Consider the following 22,819-nt stretch of genomic DNA (forward strand, 5'->3'; position numbering starts at 1 on the left):
TACCTCAATCAAGCCTCAATAAACAAAAAAGCTACAGACAAAATTATGTGGTTAATGGCTGAATTAGGTATTTTGTACAGTATATAAATATCATTACATACACTTACTATTGCAATCCAAGAACAGCTGGATTAGTTAACATTCCTTAACTAACACAAGTTAACACTAATACAAAATGGGAGAAACTATTGCCTTCTGCTTATATTAAAGAATAAAATGGATTTTTTTCAGCACCAAGCATATGAAAGGGAAAAGAAGAGCTTCTGGCCAAGGAACCAAAGGTTTGACCGTAAGTACATAAATAAAAGAAATAGCTTTCTATTAAAGGTGATAAAAATTGTACTCAGCATCTTTTGATATATATCTTCTCAAAAGTTTTGTGAGCACAGCCCTCTTGTGGGCTCATTTGTGTTTGTGTAACAACTGGAAATGGGGAACAGCTAATTCCTTTACCTGTTGGACAACCCTTCACTCCTCCGGGCTACCAGAGAATTGGCTGCAGGTATAATCATTCATCCCCTTGCCCTGGAGGAATGGAGCTGCTGCCAGCAATTTGTCAACATAATTTGGGCTTATTGTTCTTGTTCTGAAGTTTTATCTTATTTTCTTTTTCTAAATGAAATACTTATTCATCAGGAAAAAAGTAATATGCTATGTTTGAAATGTTCTTCTGATTTTCTTAACTCCTACCTTTTAAAAATTTTCACCTGTGTGAGGTTGAGGTTAGTGACCCATCACGTTAGGAAATAGTTGTGCTCAGTACAGGCAAGAACTTGAAGTAAAAAGAGGGGCCTGATTCATTAAGTTATTGCATCCATCTCCCACAAACAGAACCCACCTATTTAACAAGGATTTACTTTTTGCATAGTTTATCCTTCTGGTTGTCAGCCATACTGATGTCCCCAAGCTCACTTGGGCAAAACACTCAATATGGCTGCTCAATACCTCAAGTGTATAATCCATAGGACGGATACTAGAGCTACATGACAGACAGACCTGGTCTTTGCAATCCACAAGTCCTATCCCTCTTCACTTCTGGAGAGCATGGCTAATAAGAATCCTTAGGTAGCCGGTTCCCCATCCAGCATACAAGAAACCTTTTGACTTTTCTCTTAATTGGGAAGAAAAATACAAATTGGTATAGAGGATTAAAAATATACTTTGACAATACTAAAAATATAATGCCATATATTTCCTAGATTCTGCACACATATATTGTTTATACAAACAGGGAATTATAGAATGGTTTGGGTTGGAAGGGACATTAAAGATCATCTAGTTCCAACCCTCTGCCATGGGCAAGGACAGCTTCCACTAGACCAGCTTCCTCAAGTGTGGGATTTTGGGGACCATGAAATTCTGAGTCATGATTAACTCCACTTTCTGAGAGGACCCACTCATGGCTTTGCCACCTAAATATCTCCTAGTGGGACTAACCAAGGCTGATAGCCAGCAATCCCACCTCCCAGCCTACCAAAACCAAGCAGGGACATCATACCCAATACAACCAAAGCCACAGGGATCAAAATAAATTGTACATGTAAAAACTTCAAAATGCTAAAAAATAGATGCTTTTTACTGCCAACAACTCTTGCATAATCTGCTTCATACAACTTCGATTCCAAGGTGAGTTATTTTTAATAGGACAACAATGAAGGCACAAAGATTGGGCTCAGATGGAAAAAATGGTGTTCCAAGTCGAGGGAAATAAGGTCGTTGAAATGACAGGCAGGTGATAACTCCGCCTGCAACTAAGCAGAACAGCGAGGGCGACTTGTGCACAGATGGAAACCTTTGCAGCGTTAAGAGGAGGCAAGGTCTGGCGAACTAAAAAGCAGAAAAAATGCTGCATGGAAGTCTCAGCCCTGACCTGGATTCCCTTCCTAGCCCCAGAAAAGTCATGAGCTTTCTATCTTTAGTTTCCCCTTATTGCAAATGAGGGTAAAACTCTTCTCTAACTCTTCGCAGCTGCATAGGAAAAATAAGATATAAGCTGTCTTTATGCATGCAACGCAGGAGACAAATAGATAAAAGGAATGACAGTGGGTATCAATGTGAATACCAGAGAGGATAGAAAACTGGAAATAAACAGGACTTTTGCCACTGATTTTCACAAGGCCAGGATTTTACCTGAAGGGACCAGAGGCACAACTAACACTGCACACTGTCAAAGGTCACTAAAAGAACATCCACCAAACGACACCAGTGCTCTCCATTAACTCTGCTGTTGGGCCTCAGCACTGACCCTACCCCGGTGTGTGGTGCACGACATCACCTGCGTACCCACGGAGGCATCTCTAACACAGCACAGCCTTCTGACCCCTCCTTACCCTCAGAGCATGGAGAAGAGACCATGGCAAGGAGAGGAGAGGAAAGGGCCTGACAGTACTAAACAGGATGAGTGGAAAACGCGAGTGCAAAAGGACAGGGTGATAGTGTTTTCCAAAGGAAAAAGAATAATTAGAAGCAGCAAACATAAACCACAAAAAATAAAGGAGAATGAAATGGAGTTCATCAGACTGGGTGGGACATAAAGACAAAGGGGAAGGAGAAAAACCACAGCTCTTCTCTTCCAGAAGGCACCAAAGCCCTGTCAACTCTGCAGGGGCAAGACTTTTAAAAAAACCCATTTGTGCGTATTTGTGTGCACATAGGGTTGCACGTGTTCACAGCTATGCAGAGCCCCCCCTAGCCTGGGCTGCATTCTGTCAGAAGCACAGCTCCAACACCTTCTGCCTATGCTGAAATCAAACCTGCCGCTCTTGGGCAGTCATCTCCAAAGTCCTCCCAGGGGGGACAGCACAGGCAGATGGACTTTTCTTTGAGAAAGGACTCCAGAGGCACCCAAAAAAACCTCTGGCAATAACAAAAGCAAACAGCTTTTAGACACTTAGACGTCAGGGTTTGCTTCTTGCACTGGAGGTTGCTGCACATGGTAGCCTTGATGGACACCTAAACAGCAACAGCCTCAATCACAGTGGGCCTTAAAATTTGACTGACCTTATTCAATTCCTCTTTTTTTTTTTTTTCTTCTTTTTTTAATCTCAGCTGAACAGTAAACACTGCCTGCTCAGCCAGGTTAACTGAGCCAGCTGATGGTGATGCAGGATTTTTGTCTCCCACACAACAAACATTGACTAGTACTTTCTATTTAGAGCAACCCCGCATTGTAAACCTGTCTCCTCCCTTTGATAAGAGACATATCACTAGATAGCGTTAATCCCTGGCCCTTTTCTGACACAAGGAAACACAGCTTTGCAGTCAGGAGATAAAAATCACTGCTCCACATAGATTTCTTTTTTTTTTAAAGTTTAAATATCATGCAGAAACATGCACAAAGTCAGCCCCAAACAACACTGCGACATCCAGAAATCTGGTGTGCAAGTCCTTGAGGTGCGTTAGTCCTCCTTGGCTCCTACTAAATTTAATAAGACTGGATAATTTTCCATATCTTTCTAGACCAGGAAAAAGGTCTTCAGAGACAAATAAGAGTTTCCTGTTCAATATTTCATGTAATGATTCCTCCAAAGGTGTAAACAGGAAAAATGTCTCGCCACTTAGCCTGAAAATGAGAGCCTGCCGTCCCTTCCCTTTATTGTGTTTATGTCTTAAAAGTCATTTAGAAGGGGATCTGCCAGATGCTCAGGTACAAATGAGACAGCACAGGCTGTCAGATGACTGGCTGAGGTCCTAAAACTGACCTACCCAGACAGACTTGGGCAGGAGGGAGACCTCAACCTCAGCTTCTCCCACCCTCTCCCTTCTGTCCCACCAGGGTCCCAGGAGGCAGCTTCAGCGGGAGTCAGTGCTACGGAGAGACATGAACTTCCCACCCTGAATGTCTGGACTCAGACAAACAGCAAAGGTTTACTTACAGCAAAACCTACATCTCTAAGCATTCCCCTTACAGATTTTTAGGGATGGTACCTTTTGGGAAGACAAATCAACCCACTGGGGCATCCACTGCATATTTTTTTGTATTACTTAAATGCAGGCTCTGACTTCCAACATCCCATCGGCCCAAATGGGGCTTCTTGGGGAGGGAAAGCACAAGCACAAGCACAGCCCTTGCTCTGCAACAGCCATGCTTCATTCCAGCTCAATCGCAGGCAAAAACCCTGAGCTTGTGTCACAACTATCAAATGGTTTTTTAGCTAACTGACAAAAGACGCCATTCGGAGTCAGGGTATTTTGATTACAGCACATTGTTCACAGGATTCAAGAGCCCACTCGCCTTGCATTGTTGTTCAACACCAAAATTAAATTGCAGTATAATTAGCTTTGCTCCAGCTACACCTTTCTGTCTGGATGGATGTGATACCTGCAAAGCCTGTGTTGGGTATAAAATGTGTTCCTGGTTGTAAAACGTTTGCTTAATCTTGAGGGCGCCGCCTTGTTTTTTAAGGCCCTCTGCAAGTCACGCACTCCAGTACGTGCTCCCCGTTATCTTCAGAAGGCTTAAAACTGGAATCCCCGTGATTCACATTTTCCAACGCTCATGGCCAAACCCTTCTGCAGAGCAGCTCCTCCACTTTCTACCATTTCACAACAAGCCAAATCTGCAGCGAGGCAGAAGCGGCTGCACAGCTTGGCTTTGCAAGCCACATGCCAGCGAGCCAGTGGCCACAAAACACACCGAGCCCCAGCTGCGGGAGCCAGAGGCCGGTGAGCTCCAGGGTGGTTTGCCAGGCTGAGGTGGCCGTGGCTCCCTGATGCCTCCACTCACTCATTGAGGGGTGGCTTGGAAGCACAGCTAGCTGCCAGAGTCACCCAAAAGTGTTGGGCTGAGAGGTCTGTGTGGTCCCACTGCACCTCCCAGGGAGCTCTACCTACCTGCCCAGTGGCACTTGTAGCAGCATAGGGCTCATGGCATGGCCCCACACAGATCCATGCCTTGGGACAGGCAGACTAGCCACCACCTCAAATGTTTCCAGTCAACCCCACAGCACTGCTCCTTCTGCAGAAGTTACCAGCAGCACCGCTACCTACTCCATCCAAAGTTTCAGTTTATTCCCTTCCTCCTTTAAATACTTTTTAGACAAGCTAATTAAGTGGAAAATAGCAGAAGAAGCTAAAACCAAAGCATAAAGCCACCAAAAGCAATGTTTACCATCAGCCTTCCAATTCAGCATAGTGCTTTCCTGTGACACCAAACAGAAACATTTTGCTTTCTTTGCAACATTTTCTTCAAATTATCCACATAGTGAAATAATTACTTTAACATACCACAGCTTATTCTTAAATATCTTCTATATACACCTTGCTATCACTAGATGACATATAAATTAAGATATCAACCCTACCTGACGACGAGGGAAAAGGAGAAGTAGAATATCTTGGCTCACAAGCACCTAATCGTCTTGGTCCAGAACCTCAGCAGACCTGGGAAGAGAATCCGCATCTCCCCTCCTGCCTCGTGCTGTCATCAGAGGAGCATTCCCCACCCCTGCCCCTCCAGCATCGCTGTATCACCTCTCACCCAAAGGATCTCTCAAACACTTGTCACTGAGGACCAAATGTTGGCTCGATGCACACATGTGCATTTAAGAACAAAATTAATCCTGCCTGCACATACTAGTCATGTGCATACCACCACTCTGGCTTTAAGGAAAATAGTAATGAAAAAGAGATCCCCCACAGGAGTTAGATGAATGTAGCAAGACACAGCTGTACATACCCTGCTTTTTCTACATAGCTGTGCCACAAAACACTGCCACGGGCCTCACAGGCATGGGCAAAGCACAATGATGCTCCCATTATAGGTGGAAGCCACACCAGTAAAACTGTTTGCACAACAGGGAGGAGGGCCAGGAGCCTCCAGGAGTAGCACAGCTGCAAAATCCTCCAGGCAGAGAAGGGTAAAGGAGGGAATGGCTCGAGCATAGTGCCCAAGCTGCCACCAGTGTGCATGAGCATCTCATCCCAAGCATCCGTGCAAACACAAGGACCCTCTTCCCAAGTATCCTGACAAATATTGGGAAACAACAGGAAGCTGCCTGCCACCGACTCGCGCATGTGCTTGAAAGGCTTCTCTCCCCCTCCTGACACCCTCCTGTCACAGTGATGCCCAGCGGTGCCACTCAGCTACGGAGCCCCTGTCCGTGTCAAGTGCTGCCCAAAATGCCTGTGTGCACATGAGCAAAGGGGAGAGCAAAGCTGTGACTTCAAATGATCTTCTGGTGACACAGCTGTACCCATCACCAAAATACAGCAGTGACATTACTCCCCCGTAACACAGTACACAAGAGAAAATTTATAAATCACAAGCCACTGGGACACTCTCCTCATCAAAAAATTTGGCCAACTCTACCTACGCAAATTAACTCCACGATGCAGGTGTGAGTGGAGGAGCTCAGGGGCAAAAGTATCTCTGTGACTGCACCCCAAGTAGAAGAAGAGTCCCCTAGAGTGGCTCAAGCCTAAAGCCAAAGTGCCACCTACTGAGTCTATAGTATTTGTGTCCTCCCAAGGTTTCTAACAAGGGGCTGGCCATGGTTACTAAGCTCACCAGATTAATCCAAATATCGGCAAGCAGCCGCTGACCCCCATGTGAGAGCACATGCCTTGGGCTGCTGCTGAAAATCAGCAAGCAGGTGATATCCCAGCTGAGGTCAGGGGCATCCCTGCACAGCCCACCCCAATGCAATAGGTAGCACCAGCCCTGCCAGGGGTCAAGACTTTAATGCCCACAGATCAAACCCAGCTTGCGCTGACAGAGCTGGCCCAGGTTCAGAGAAGGGCAAAATACCCATGAGACAATCAGTTCTAGCATTTCTATTTGCACAGACACTTGTAGCCCTGCACCCTGACGAAGCCACGGGGTTTTTAATCTGCTCTTACTCTCCCTTCTCCCGAGAGCTATGCAGACTTAAATGGAGCTATTTAAAGCCAGTGTTAAAACACCAGCAATGGTCCGACCTCTGGAACAAAACTGGACCAAAACCTAAAGGCCAAATGAATGAAAAGAAAATTACAAGGTAAAGTTTGCCTTCCCTGAACATGTGCCAGCTGCAAGTATCTTATATTACATCGATGCAGCTTTCCAAAGTTTAAATACAACAATTTTCTGTATTAAGGGCCCAGTAACCCTAATGGAGGCATAATTAGGCATTGATGCCATGCCCATATGAGAGAAGTTTGAAAAACTTAAATAAACTGTGAATGGCAGGATTAATACCGCAGCTTTGCATTTTGTACAGCTGTTTGAATACAGTACACGGCCTGTGATGGCATCAGCTGTTGCTTTGCTCTGGGTCAGTATTTCTGAAGTTAAAACAGGCAGTTCTTTTAAGCAAATAAAGAATTATCCCTCTCATTGTTGGCCAGTTTACTTCAGCAAAGGAGGTCTGGATGCATATTTGCTTTATACTAAAAAAAAAAAAAAACAAACAGAAAAACAGAAGAAAAAGAAAAGGCCAAGCTGCAAATGGAAACAACTGACCAAATTCAAAGCCTGGTGATGCTAATAAGAGAATTTTAATTTACTGCAATGGCTCTTCAGGATGAAGAAGTAGGTAATGCAGTTTTGGAGATCATCTGCCCAAGTGGGAATATCATATAGATGCCTGGAGAGTCCTTGAGAAAATAGCCCACCTCACTACTGATTGAAGAGGAAACACAATACTTTGGTGAAATAGAATTCTGTATTTCTAGGAAAGGCTCCAATAGCAAATTGCTTACTAATGCAAGAAGTCTTGTAAATTTTATTATGAATGAAAAGGGCAATGTCAAGCATGTGACATGGCACAGCATATGCACATATGGCCGAGTCAGTAAAAAGTAAATAAATAGGTTACTTATAAGCTCTAGAAGATACCTGAAAATATCTCTAACACAAACTCAGGCTCAGTGAACTCCAAGCAAGAATATAAAACAGCTCCAAAACTAACTGTTATTTTTTTCCACCAGGTAAATTAGCTCTCCTGCCGGCTAGTATTCAATCTTGTCTTTCTTATTGAAAATATCAGCTGAAAAAAAATAATCTAGATTTCTTCACTGTCTTTAAAAAATGACTTAGCAGTGGACAGGGAAGAAACTATGCAGGAAGTGTGTCAGGATCTCACCATCACAAAATAAAATGCTCAGACTATTGGGAGGAGGACTGATACCAGGAGCAGCCTGAAGCCAAATTCACCTGGGAAACACAATGCCCAAACCACTGACCCCCAGACAGGGTGCAGGCAGCTCTCCCCCTGCCTCACAGCCTGGCTAAGCCCTTGTCCCCACCACCTCGGCCGGATCCTTCCCCAAATCCCTGCCACCTAAAACTTTCCGATTTTTTTCCCAGGCAGCATTAACAACAATATCGCTCTTGAGCTGCAGGAGCAGGAGGAGAGGAGGGTGCGGAGCCCCGGCTGGGGCGATGACGGGCGCCAGCAGTTAAGTGCTGCTGTGGAGATGAAATATGCCTAATGAAAAGCTTACCTAAAGCTCGCGGGGAGCCAGCGCCTGGCCAGCCGAACCTCTCCAGAGCGGCGGGCACGAGGCCGCCAGGACGCTCGGGAAAGACGAATTAACTAAAAGTTAATGTGGATGTTCTCATTCAAAAGAAAAGTGGCCTACTCCAAAGGGGATTAGGCTAAAGTGAACTAAGGCCACTTTACTTCTGAATGAGAGCATCCACACAATAGTGCAATGCACTTTAACTAATGCACTTTAATTTTACACCCAATCAATTTGTCTTACCTCTCCTGAGTGTCCTTGTGTGGACAAACCCAGAGATTCATCGAGTTTTGAGGCCAGGCAGGGAACATTAGATCAACTCATCCCACTCCCCATGTGTTATGGGCCATTGCCTTTCAGAGTTATCCCTTTATTGATCCCCAAAACTCATGGACAAGTTACGTATAACCTCTGACGGGGACAGGGAGGAAACATTTCTTCAATGGGGCACCTGGCCTGGATTTGAAGATGCTTGCAAAATAAAATCCATTTGCAAAACAAGAAGACACCATGATTTTCATCAGCCCATCCTGTTGCCAACAAAAGAGGCCAAATTTGGGCAAAAATCCATGCTACCTTCTGTATGCCCTGCAAGTTCCCAAGAAAATGGCAGTCTCTGTATTGTAACTCTTAAATTACTTCTGTTTTTTAAATTGCAAACAGACCCTTTGCCTATAGGACAAACTCAGGGGTTTTTTTAAATTCACCTCACCAACATATAATTTTTCAACATTTCCCCAGAATCTCAAACTCCCTTTTCCAAAATCTGATGACCCCCAGAAACCACTTGCTGCCTGCGCTATTGCTTTTGTACGCACGACTCACATAAGCCTGAAATCTCCATGTCGCTCTTCACCTCTTGGATATATGCTCCCAAAAATAAATAAATGAGCCCACAACGGCAGCAACCAGTGAGGCAACTCAAGGACTTGAGCCCGCAGGGGCGATCGGGTTCCCCCGTTGCCAGCGGCCCTCTCGCTAACAGAGACCAAGCCCCCATCGCCGAAGGACTGAAGCTTTCCAGGGATCTCAGCTAAATTAAAAAAAAGAATCCCGAGGACACTGGCCTGATGGGACTCTGCTCTCACCTATGCTCCAGGTTACATCTCTTTTTTTTGCCTTTTGAAGGTAGTGAAAGCAAAAAGGCAACCACGCTAAGCCGGCCAAAGAAGAGCTGAAGCAACTGCCGACAAGTTGTATTTGAGACGCGTTACAGAGTATCGGCGGTGGGTTAGATACGGAGCCATTAATCAAGGGAGGAAATACACTCAGGGAAGTCCAAACACAAAACGTGTGCTCTCTTACAGCTACCCTCTCCAAATATTGCTGCAACTGCAGGAAAAAAAATATATAACCACTAATTATTCCAAATTTGCCATCTAAGTCAAAGCCTGCTCTGAGAAACAGGGCATGTGGAGAGGAAGGTAACACACCAAGGACATGAGGTGACACTGCAGTGCACCCTGGTCTCTCCTTCTCTCGCACAATCCTCATCAGGAAACAATTCCAGAAACCTTCAAAAATGCTCCTGACCAGAAACAACTCTCCTCGTTATTTTCTTAAACTTGTTTAGATTACACAAGATAGATCCTAACTGCATGCTCACATGACCAAAAAACCCCAAACGCAGAAATGCAAAACAAAACAAAAGAAAGATTCCGTAATTTAAAGAAGCTGTCCCGGATTTTCACTGCTTTTTAAAGTAGTATTTATCAGCACAACGTACACTTACTCATTTTGATTGAGTGCGATATAATCTGATTTTTTTAAGGTCTAACATTGCCCACGCGGGGCGGCAGTAACCCTTCTGCATGCAGAGTCCATTACCTTTATTGTTACCTGTGGACCAGCAGCCATGGAAGACTCAAACCCTCAGCCATAAAGGTTAAACTTAAGGTAAAACTCATTTTTTCGTAACTTTCAAGCCTCCAAGTTGACTCAAAATAACAATCTATGGTCCCTAATGCAGACACAGCAAGCTCTGGCTTACAGGAATGCCGTGGCATACACTTGCAAATGTTTAGGATCAATTCTGAGGTTAACTGGGGTTTAAACTCAGCTCTGTCAGGTCTGATGTTGAAAAGAATTCCCAAAAAATCTGGGATTTAAATTATCCTTTGCAACAAAAGCTAACTTCAGTTTGGAAAACTTTACATGGAAAGTAGGCCTGAGCATGCAACTTAAGGAAGGCCGCAAATCTTACACCCAGCCGTACGGATAACTGCTTTTGGGCTCTTGAGTGATTAAAAAATAAAAAAGAACCCCAAAGATTCATGAATTGAAATCATAAACTAAATAAAATATATTCAAACATATTCAATCTTATGTCTATTCAACAATGTATATACTCAAAGAAAAGGAGCGCAAAGAAAATCTTATTTTGCTAATACAATTTCAGCCACAGTGTATCAGAGAAAACACATCCAGAACAGAAATTAACGTATCCTACCTTCACATTAAATAGCCTGACAAACTGGGGCATGGTAACAGCTTCTAAATATCACAGCAAAAATAATAAAAATTACTCGAAAACAAGCAAAAAAAGGATCCACTGGCTCAAAGTGAACAAGTCAGAGGAAGAAAATTAAATTTTGAGTATTTTAAACATTATTTTATTGGTCCTCCTCAGAGTCCTACTCCACTGTAACTCTTTTATTATGCAGAAATGAATTCTACCTTGCACCCTCTGCACTGCATATATTATTTTGATGCCTGTTCCTCCAATATGGGAGCACATATCCTAAAGGCAGCAATATTCTTAGCTCTCCTCTTTAAAACCATACATGGTTTGAAAGTACCTGGGAAGAAGTCCCGAAGTAAAATAGTATTTCTCAGTAATTTTTTCCCTAAGGCATTATTTTTGTATTGGCTACAAGGTATAGCTAATATATTTGAGAATTTGGGAAAGTTAAGTCTAGTCGTAACTGGTCAATGCCCTGAACAACTCTACCACCTTCAGCTATGCTTTATATTGGATTCCAGTTTATGGTTCTTTCTTTGTAAAGAATGTATTTTAAGTAATTTTTCCATTAAAAAAAAAAGCTGCTGTCTATCCGCATTTTTGTTAGAGCAATTCTGCAATTGCACACATTAAAATAAAATCTATTGCAACATAAATAGAGGTGTTGCTTTATTATATACATGTGTATATATGTGATATATTATCACCCAAGAAGGGCCATCTAAAACGCCACAGTTGCAAACATTTAAGACTGTAACAAAAATGACTGAGACTCTAGTATCGGTTTACTATCCTTCAACAATTTCCCTGACAGTAGAGTCAAATAACGTTGAATTATGGACCTTCTTGGAGGAAGTCTTATTTCATGTTCATTTTTTGATCATTTCCCTCATAGTTCCTATAGGAATGTGGCTCTTTGCCGATTTGCCTTTAAAAGTTTCTACATCTGTAATTGGCTTGTGCATTATTAAATTGTAATTTTTGTCAAGCAATGCTACTGTGGATGAGCTCAACAAGTTTCTTTTCAGTAAGAAAAATACTGTTTTGTCCCTATAAAATCTACCTTACCCAGCTAATACACTTTATTTGGATGTGGTGGGTACTTTATACCATGTTTTCCTTAAAGGACTTTCTAAAGGCTTTCCGTAGACACACTCTTTTAGGAGAATTTTACACTTCGGACTAGAGCACCTGGGAGCCAAGGTGATGTGGCTTCAAGAAAACAGCCCCACGGCAACAGTTCAGGATTACCTACAAAACTGAATTTCTGCTGTCTAACTACAGGCAGTCTTTGGGCTTTTTTTTTTTTTTTTATTAGAGGGAGTTTTCCCAGACACATCACACAACAGCTGTGTTCTAAATCTTTCCGGGCTCTGACAAACATTTGAAAATTTAAACATGCAAATGTTTGAAAAGCTAATGATTAAAAAAGGTTTATTTTGAAACTTTTGAGGATGGCTGCAATTCTTCAGCCAGGTTTTTTAAAGTCCCGGGGTCTGGATGATTTTGAGTTCAACTATCCCCAGCAAAAAGCCCGAAGTCCTGCCTTGTACTTGTGGAGCCGTGACGGTAAACACCAACTCTGCAGGTCTCACCCTGGCAGGCAGCGGGGTCGAGCCCATGGGAGAAGGATGCTATTTTAGTGACCTAGTGCCACTGAGCTGGTTAAATCACTGAACAATGGTTAGTGTTATAGGGCTTTACTTTGCAAAATCTAGCATTAGTGTCATTGCTTTCTATTAACCGGGGGGACTTAAAGGCACTGGCTTTGAGGGGCCTACAGGGAAAGAATAAATAAGGGGAAACCAGTAAGTTAAAAGAAAAAAACACCCTGTTAACTGTAACCTTTACTACCACAATATAAGAAAATGTAATTAAATCCATAATAAAAGCTTTTAAATACTTACTCTTTTACTACTCCCCAACAGAGCCGTGGGCAGGCGAGGGCCCCATGCCCGGGGCCAGCCCCTCGCTCCCACCGCCCGGCCCTGCGCGCCCGCGCATCCCAGGGCCGCGCAGCCATAAACGCGCCCTGCGCAGTCACATCCTAATTAGCCGCCCCGGCGACCAGCACTCAACACCTTATTATTGAACCATTAGGGCCCCGATACTGCCGGCCGCGCCGGGGCCGGGCTTGGCACCGGAGTTTACCGGAGGGCTCGGGAGACTGCGCATCCCCCGGTAAACCCCGCCGCGCAACCCCTGCGCCGCCCGCCCGGCCTCCGTGGGTTTGATCCGCCGCCTCATCGCCCGGGGGGCAGGGGGGTGGAAAAAGCGCATTTTTGCACCTTTTCCCTTCAACGGGGAAAGCAAAGCCCCGCTCCCCGCGCAGTTCCGCGGGCGCGGACGGGGAGGTGCGGGGCTGCGCGCCCCGCTGCCCGGAGCGGAGCCGGAGCGCCCCGGGGCGCGGCTGGCGCAGCGCTCGCACAAGCCGGGAGTGCCGGGGCCGAGCCCCGCGGCCCAGCGCGGCCGGCCCGCGCAGCGGGAGAGGGGACGGCGCCGGGCGCGCAACGTCCGCGCTCCGGGAGACAAAAAGGGGGGCGCGGGGTAGTGGAGAAACACACCGACCCCCGACAACCCCAAAACTGTAGCTTCATTTCTTTAGCTTTCACTTTAATAAAATAATGATTCGTTGGGAAAATGGGGTATAAATCTTCATTTTGGAGGCAATTAAAGTGTTGATTTCATTCGTGCCCCTGAGCGATTCTTGTAATTTGCTCAAATAGCTTTATGTACCCAGCACTCCAGAGCTTTTAGAAACCCATTTTCTAGTTAGACTTGTTGGATTACAATTTTTATTCAACAGCAGCGAGCCGAGCTTCCCTCAGCTAGACCCTGACTGGAGGGTTCCCCTTGCTCTAAGGCGCTGCACGGGGCCAGAGGCTCCCCAGAGCATCCTCACCAGCCCCAGGTATCTCCCTGCCACACCACCCTCCACCCACTCTGCCAAGCTTTTCCCCTTCACAGCAAAATTGGGTGGGAAAAAAAAAAAATCCCTTCAAAACAGCCTACCTATGGGCACATAAACCCCTTTTTAAAAGTTCATGCCTTCCTTCAAGCCTGCCTCCCCTGTCACGACACTACCCGATAGCCTTTGGCAGAGAAGAGAAAATATTTCAGATACTGCCCACACTGCAATGCAATGCACCTTCATGTTGGTGATCTATAAAATAACTCCCAGCTGACAGTGCCAGTGATAACAGCAAAGCAGCTGAGGAAACTCCTGTCTGCTTGGCTGCGCCTTGCTTGAACAAAAGGAAACCTCCAGAGTCAGGAGCAGATCACTCCTAACACTGTATTTACGTAGCTGATCATAAAGAAGAAATAACTTGGGGGGTTTAACCAGGGATTGTGTGTGTGCTTGAGGTCCCCTCTCTCACAGGCAAAGCGCTGCTACCCCTCGGTTCAGAGCAAACAAACGGACCGCGAAAACCCCACTGTTTCACCCAACTCGAATAAAAGCCAAATCTCAGTCACTACCATCATCCAGGAGCTTAATTTAGATCTGGACACCTCCTGCATTAGCCCCAAACGCTCCCATGAAAAAGGCAAGGATCCCAGTCTGCACCCAGCGGAAGGAGGAGGGAAGGGAGAGGGGACAGCCAGCTCTCCCCACTCAGCTCACCCGCATTTCCCACCCGACTGCAGCCGACATTAAAGGTCTGAACCATCCCAAACAAAACGTGGACAACCATCACAGCCACGCGAGGCTTTGCTGGCTTGGCTTTGGCTTTGACTATATTTATTTTTTAAAGAGAGGGCTTGAAAACTTGAAAGATCAAGGAAAATAATTTAAAACCTGAATCCCATTTTATTTTCTCCCTTTTTTTTCTTCTATTAAGTAAAATAAAATGGGCGCGTTTGCAGCAGGCAGGCGTGCACAAAGCAATGTTCACTCAAGTCTAAAAGCGTTCGGCCAAGGAAAACTGACAAGACGGACTAATGAACCGTAGAGACGGGAAGAAAATAGCCAGTATTTGCTAGATTTCAAACCCTCTCTGTCTTCTCCGGACCACCTATCTTGGATTTTATTATTGTTTTGGTCAACGACTCCAGCCCTTCCTTCCCTAAGCTACCAAGAAGCCAGTGATTTCACAGATACCACTTCTATTATTGGAAAGGGTAAATAAAATAAAGACAAAAATTAAAAGCGACAAGAAACAGGTCGAGTTTGCAGGCGATGCTTTTACAAGCTCATCTCACCAGGTCGAATCTGGGAGCAAGCCTTAATGAAGCAATAATAGCCACATTATTCAAAAATTTTCATTTCGATGGAAATTTATCTAAAAGGGACTTAATCATATGCAAATAATAAAAGGAGGCGTAGTGACCCAGCAAGCGATCTGCATACAAATTTTAGCGTGTGCGACGTTGGCGAGATCATACCTGATCCGTTAGATTTGCTGATCTTGTTATGTCTTCACTGTCCGATTTTGATCCGCCCTCTCTATCGTCTATGACCAAATCGATAGGCATTTTTCCTTTCAAACAGCTAATATACCGGTGGCAGAAATTGTCACATAATTCGTGTACCTACATTATGACAGAGGTTAAAAAAAAAAAAGAAAAAAGAAAAAAAGAAAAAAGAAAAAGAAAAAAGAGAGGAGGGAAAAAGGAAGAAAATATAATCAGGAATACATAAGTAAAATTGACAAGTGCAACCAGTCTCCCCCCTTTGCCCCTGTGACATCAAAAGTCCTAAATAGGGGAAACACACTGCAATTATCCCCCTGAGACCCCTAGACGCATCCAGAATTAGGAATAACTTTCTTTTCTTGCAAAATAGAGATATCCCAGAAAATTGACAGTGACAAGATGATTCACAGGCTACAACATATTCAACACCCGTGTTAAATTCATCTGCTCCCGGAGCTGTGGCCATTAGAGAGGTGACCTGCATGGGTGACATTTAAGGTAAACTATTTAATTTCATCCAGTTATTTCATCATAAACCCTTTCCAAAGGGGTATGAGGACAGAAAAAAGGATTTAAAAAAAAAATCCCAATGCACTGGGCTGAAATACATTATAGGCATCCATGCCCTGAAATCCCCAGTTGCTCTGATAAGACTTGTACCTGAGCAGCCTTTATTAATGGACAGATTTTAACACATTTTGGTAGAGCGAGAACAACCTGACAGTTATGGTTAGATAAAGTGACTGAGGCTCACGAGAAACTTTTCAACTATTTAAAAACCTCTCAAAAAGTTTATTTTTAGGAGAAAGGGAATTCTCTTCTAGGCCAGCTATCAATGACACGTAAAAAATCCTCAGGAAACCCAGAGCGCACTTCCAATTTAACATGAGCTCGGATGACACCGCCTGCTTAGAAATTAGCATTCTCCCTCCTAAGATTTCTAAAATAGACAACAAAAAAATCCTGAGTTTAGGCTGCAATCTCTTTCTTCTGCTCAGAGGTGTACAGTATTCCCAGGAACAAGAGACAGACAGAACTATCAACTCTGCTTTGTCTCTGCAAAATGTTACAGGACAATCCGCGCCCTGAGCCTGACCTGCAGATGGCTCTTAAAAAAAAAAAAAAATTCCCCCTTCTAACTAACTGCAACCAAAGTCTCTTCCTCACCAACACCAAGGAAAAACAATATCTATTTTTTTTTTAATCACAATTTCAGGGGCTTGACTGAACTAACCATTTCGAGTCTCATCTGCGGCACCACAGAACTGCAACTATTTATACAAAGCCAGCAAAGTATTACAATGAACACAAGGCCTGGGCGTTCGAGAGCTCGGTTTTAGAGGCTGAAATTGTAATTAAACTGCGAAGAGAAATGGACGCCAAGATTGGTCTTGACACTAATTACCAGAAAGAAAGACATTTATGCAAATTTACCAGAAGCCTGAACTTCAGCAGTACTGAAACGGAGGAGGAAGAAAGGCGGGGGGGGGAGGTGGAGAGAGAGGGAGAGAGAGAGAGAGAGACAAAAATTACCTTCTCTAATTCCAACAGATGAAACCTTAATACTTGTATGGCTTGAATCATCTGCAATGACACAAACAACATGAGCATTAATCTCATTCCTGGATTTGGGGATATTTCCCACAGCCACCCTGGCCGCACTTTGTAGCTTGACTTTTCTCTAGTAGTAAATAAAAAGTTGTTTTGATTTATGGCAATAACACTAAAACTTAATAGCGGTGGCTTTGTGCGCTGTTTAACGAGAAGCGATCTAGAGTTAACAAAAAAAATCCCTATTGCAACGAAGCAACTGAATTATACGGATCATAAACATTTCTTAAAAAAAAAAACAACCCTCTAAACACCATCACTGGCTCCTCGCTTTGTGAAAGCAGGAGCAGGACTCCTACAGTGGAGGCAAAATATTTATCCTTAACGGGGGAAGGAAAGAAAGAGAAAAACGACCTCATTTTCAGTGAATTTGCCACTGGTGCATCTCCAGCCATTGTAATCCTCTGTGTTTCCCATCGAGCTGCTTAAAAGGTGCGTGGAGGGGCTGGTTACAGCGGGGATAAATCCACGCTCCTCTTGGGCAGGCGAGCTCACCATCAAGCCTGCCAGCTCCTCTTTGGATGGGGTTTTCCTTTATGTATTTCCTTATGGGATTTTTTACTTCCAAGCAATTACCACACCATATTTACTTGTAAATATAAAAATCATCATCGTAACAATTATAATTCTAAAAAATCCACGTGAGAAATTTTCAATTTAGCACCACCAAACCACCTCTCCAGATGACACAGAAGTTTAAAAAAAATAATAAATAAATGGGAAGGGAAGGGAGGGTGGGGGTGGGGAGAGGAAGAAGTGTTAACTCTTACCAAGTTATCCAGTTCAGGATTAGAGGAAAAGAGGGGTTTCTCTGCTCGGATCTAAATGTAAGAAAGGGAAGGAAAGGGGGAAAAAATAATAATAAAAATGATTTGAAATATGGAAGCAGAAAAAGCAGACGTTATTATTTCTTGCTTCATTACACTGTCGGGTCCATTATGTAACCTTCCGTGCAAAGCCCTGACTGCTGGATTTAGTACATCAGCCAAACACTTGAGCAAGTGAATCAAATACACTGAAAAATACCTATGGAGCTTCCCCGGCAGAGCCCGTCCTGGCTCCCGGAGCCGCGCAGCGAAACTCCCGGCCGGGCACAGACCACTCCACTTTATCCATTTTTTAAGGGGGGTAGTAAATGCCGAGATTTCCTGATTTTTTTCCGTGTTTTGTTTTGGTTGGGGTTTTGGGGATTTTTTTTGTTTTGGTTTTTTTTGCCTCTTTCACTAAGAGACGGGGGAGGGGGAAACGCGCATCTTTATCTCAACAGAGACTTGTTTTTCTCGATAGGATTTTTTTTCCCCTCTTTTTTTTTTTCTTCTACTGTTTTCAACCCGGTTTTGCTGACCTGTTTGGCGAACACTGCTATGTCTTCATTGAAAGACTCAGAGGAGCAAACATCGCCTCCCGCTACCCCGGGCTCCCTGGGTGTGCATGTAGCTAATTCACATTTCTCAAAAATCAGTGCTAAAAGAGGGAACAGGGGGTGTCTGAAAGAAAATACAATAGTCACACACACAGAGGGGGGGAAAATATCATAACGAAACAAAAAAAAAACCAAACACAACAATAGTTAGTCCCACAGCAGCGTGCACAGGGAAGGGGGTACCCACAGAGGGGGCTCCGGCACCACCCGCCACCTCCCGCAGCGTCCCGGCCCCTTCCCACAGCCGGCCCGCAGCCCGGCATCTCCCTGGCCTTTCGGCACTGTCTGGCCGCAGATATTGTTAATACAACCTTAGGACAAGCCAAGAATAAAACCCAACCCGGTTCCAGCAGCCATTTTGAATTAACTTTCCTTGTCTTTAGGAAAAAAAAATGAAAAAATTAAAATCCCTGGACAGACACTTCTGCCTCTCATGCTTTTAATTCCCGTTTTCTGCTGGAGGACTTGCTGGGAGTGAAAGGGGAAAAAAACAAACCCAAACCAACAGAAAAACAGAAAAAGAAACAATCCCCATCCAAATGGAAAAAAGAAAAAAAAAAGAAAAAGCCCTTAAACCCACTCAACACAGCTCTGACCCACTGGCAGGCGCTGGCCAAGCCGGGCTGCCTCCCTACGGCCTGCCCGGCCCTCCACCCCCCGGGGTTCCGCAGCCGCCGACCCGCGGGGGGAACCAGGTGCTCCTGGGCACTCCCAGCTTGGAAAGCCTCCCTGGGAGAAAGGCAGCGTGTGCATCTGGTTCCTTCGCCCGTTTAATAATTTAAATAAATAAATAAGCGTGGGCGCACACGCACGTATATATATGTATATTTATAACAGGGAGTTCTTTTTTTTTTTTTTCCTCACAGGGCTTGATACTCTTTTTTTCCCTTCTGGGTACCGTACACCACCGAGTTTTAACCAACCCTTCAGATTTCTGACAAACCGATAAAGAAACCGAACTCCATGAATTTTGTTTTCCTCCCCCTTCTCCTCACTGTCCTGAGAGTGATTTTTAAAGGCTCTTAAACTTCCCTTCAAACTCCAGCTGGGCAGATACATTTTAAAAGCATCTGCGCTCAATGTAACCCCGTCAGCTCCCATCGAAATGGCCTAGAAACTGCTTTACAAGTTGCCACACTGAGAAACATTTAATGCTGTCAGATAAAAGGTTTTTTTAAAAAAGAAAATTTAAAAATTTAAAGACTTGAGAGAAGCAGCTCTTGAGTTCTCTCCTTCATAGCACAAGGAAAGACGAACAAGGTGGAAAGTTGGGCAAAGCTCTCCAAACTCGCCCTGCTTCAAAACTCCTTGCAGAGATTTACCACCCGGCGCAGGCTGTGCCCTGGGAATATTATTCTCCTCTTCCTCCCGCGGTGATGCCTGCCACCCCTCCAGCAAGTTCCTTTTTACCCGAGCCCACGCGGCTCCCCGTGCCAGGGGTACCCCAACCCTCTCCCCCCCGCCTCCTAAAACAGTAACGACACAGAATTAAGAACGCGGCCCTTTTCCGCGCAGCGCTCCCCATCCCGCCCTTCCCCTCCCCGCGCAGCCCGCACTGCCCCCCGCTCCATCCCGCGCAGGTTGCCCGGAGCCCTGCGCGGCACCTACCCGTAGATGGCATCTTTATCTCTCTTGAGGGCGTCGTTGACGGAGGCGCCCATGGCGGGGGGCATGGCGTTGGCGTGGGCGGCGTGCGGGTACTGGTGCGAGTGGAGCGGCGGCCCGTGGTTCAGGTGGTGGACGGGCTGCATGGGGCGGGCGCCGTGGGGGTCCCCGTACATGGTGGTGGGGATGCCCACCCCCTCCATGCCGCCGTAGTGGGGCAGCTCGTCGTACTGCGGGGCAGAGAGAGCAGAGAGGCGTCAGGGGGAGGCGGGGGCAGCGCCCCCGGCAGCAGCTCCGCTCCCCTGTCCCCCCCCGGGGACGCGCCGCGATCCCCCCAGAGCGCGCCCGGGTTCCGCGGCGCCGGCCCTGGGGAGGGAAAGCCGCCCCGGGCCGGGAGCAGAGGGGCTGGGCTGCTGCGGCCCGAAGCCCTCCGAGTCTGGGGCGGAGGAGAAATAACAACAACAACAATAATAAAATAAATAAAAGTGAAAAAAACCCAATCCCCATCCCCAAAGTTCCCAGCCCCCCCCCCATCCCCCCCATCCCGTGAAGGGAAGCGGTTCCCCGAGTCCAAATTTCCCTCCGCTTAACTTTTTCCCGCTGATAAGAAGTCAGGTACCTCACCCAGCGAGGATGCAAAAACTTCAGCAGCGGTAAAAAAAAAAACAGAACAAAACCAAAAACTAGAAGAAGCGATTTGCGGATTTCCAGCAATTCCACGCGAACGCAACTTTTAAAGCCGAAAAGCTGGAAACGTTCGCCCGGGCTCTCGGGATTTTGGGAATGCCTCTTTTTTTTTTTTTCTTTCTTTCTTTTTTTTTTTTTTAAAGGTTTTCTTTGTTAAAGATTAAGGAGCGAAAGCTACCGCGGTTCCCAGGCAGCGGGGGAAACGGCCACTTTTCATCTATTAAAAGCGAAGGTGTGAATAAACACTTTTAAAGATCCCTGACACTTGCTTGGACCGAAAGAGTAAAAGGCAAGTTGTCAGCAGAGGAACTTTCTTTCCCAACCAGCTCTCGGACGGCAGCAGGCAAATTAGGCAACAAAACATCTTTTCAGGGCTTTTCTCCTTCCCCAAATCCCTGTTCAGCCGGCTACAGCTGATTTATTTTTTTTCTCAAAACTTCAATTTAGGATGTAGTTAGAAGGAAAAAAAAAAAAAAAGAGATCGCAATCAAAATAGAAACAACAATACAAATAGCAGTGAATGCTGCTACCCTCCAATTCAAATTAAAGTCACTTTCTTTCTAAAGGAGTGTGGGGGGGTTGCCCACTGCACTGCACCTTTTGGGACAGAATATATATAAAAAAAAGGGGTGAGAAAAAAAGGAGGTAAAAGAAGAAAAAAAAAGTTGTGCTTACTCCCAACCAGAACTTATCTTCTGAAAGTGAAGCGGTATATCATCACTAACACAGCAAAATGCTCAGAGACATGCACACATTCAAATATTTCAAGCACTGGTGATTTTAAAAAAGACATTGGTAGGACTAGAGCTACAAAACCAACAAATACAGAGGCTCGGACACATTCACTTACATGCCTGCATGTCATTAATGTATAGAAAGCTTGCCTCTTCCCTGAGAGCTCCGGGATGGGGAGTAAAAGAATCAAGAAAATAGCAATATACACAGGTTTTAAGCCTACAAGTACAACTGATAAATCCTTCCGCTACAGGACACCGCTTTGTGCCCCTACTCCAAAAAGGAGAAAAAAAAAAAAAGAAAAAAAAAAAAAAGAAACTTTTTTCGCAGCGTCTCTGTCAGCCACGTTTCAATATTATTTCACATTTGAAATCCATTTTTTTTTAATCATACGTACCCTTTGCGCCATCGGCCTGCTTGCTCCCTTCCTACTTCAACTTCTAATATATCCTCTTTAAGGCCAGTGTGAAAAGAAAGAAACGCGAAGTTCCCCCCCCCTCACCCCCCAAAAAAAGGCAAAAATCCCTTAGCGTCTCCAGCAATGGAAGCAATCGAGTAAAATCTTCGGCTTGCTGGATCTCAGCGAAGCGATACGGTAACTCAGCATTAAAAAAGGAGGAAAAAAAATTAGAAGAAAAAAAATCAGCTCTCCCTCCTTCCTTCCTTCTTTTTTCTTTCTTTCTTCCCTCTCTCCCTGTCTCTCTCTCTTACTCTCCCCCTCTCGTTTCCAAGACAGCAGCGGGGAGAAAGCAAATATCCTTTCCCCAAATCAGTTTTTTTTTCTCTTTTTTTTTTTTTTTTTTTTTTTTTTTTAAAGTGCCCCTCAAACCCAACTACCAAGTCTCATGGCTTTTTGCCACTCCGGCTGTCAATCACAGGCGAGGTTGTCAAGGTGGTGAATGACTGATGATGATCCGCTGCGTGTGCTCCCACCGCGCAGGACACCGCGAATGTTAATTTTCGAGTGCGCTCACCCAAAAAAAAAAAAAAAAAAAAAAAAAAAAAAAAAAAAAAGAATAAAAATTTAGAAAAAAGAAAAAAAAATTTAAAAATCGAGGGAGGAGGAGAAGGAGGGGGAAAAATTAAAAATTAAAAAGGCTCGCTAACGCGCCGGCTCTCCTTTTATTATGGTTATTATGATGATGATGATGATGATGATGGGGGGCTTTTTTTTTTCGCTCCTCCTCGGATCGCTCCTAATTCCTCGCCGGCGCCGGCTCGCTCTGCCCCTGCGCGGCCGCCGGGCGAGGCTGGCGGAGGCGGGCCGGGCGCGGGTGCCGTGCGGGGCGGGCGCGGGAGGAAGGGCAGCGGGGCGGGATGGCGGGGGGGGAAGGCGGGGGGAGGCGCTGCCGCCGCCGCCGCCGCGGTCCGAGCGCTGCCGTCCGTCCGCCGCCGCCGCCGCCGCTCCGCCCGAGCGCAGCGCAGCGCCGGGCTGGAGC

General features: G+C 45.2%; 1 protein-coding gene across 4 annotated transcripts in view; it reads right to left on the reverse strand.

Moving 5' to 3' along the window:
• Window positions 1–22,391, reverse strand: part of MEIS1 (Meis homeobox 1) — a 108,298-nt gene extending 85,907 nt beyond the window's left edge. For 2 of the 4 annotated variants that reach the window (XM_082303481.1, XM_082303480.1), the window contains exons 1-6: window positions 21,496–21,525; window positions 19,962–20,188; window positions 18,276–18,417; window positions 17,701–17,751; window positions 16,853–16,903; window positions 15,290–15,436 (exon numbers count right to left, since the gene is read on the reverse strand). In XM_082303481.1, the coding sequence (XP_082159607.1) occupies window positions 15,290–15,436; window positions 16,853–16,903; window positions 17,701–17,751; window positions 18,276–18,417; window positions 19,962–20,188; window positions 21,496–21,510 (633 nt within the window). In that variant the 5' untranslated portion in view covers window positions 21,511–21,525. Of the gene's footprint in view, window positions 1–15,289; window positions 15,437–16,852; window positions 16,904–17,700; window positions 17,752–18,275; window positions 18,418–19,961; window positions 20,189–21,495; window positions 21,526–21,777 lie in introns of those variants that run through there. The other 2 variants (XM_082303479.1, XM_082303478.1) reach the window with 2 other exon arrangements.
• Between the last annotated feature and the right edge of the window lie 428 nt (window positions 22,392–22,819).

This window comes from Coloeus monedula (assembly GCF_965178545.1).
Source record: "Coloeus monedula genome assembly, chromosome: 2".
In the NCBI taxonomy this organism is placed as follows: domain Eukaryota; kingdom Metazoa; phylum Chordata; class Aves; order Passeriformes; family Corvidae; genus Coloeus; species Coloeus monedula.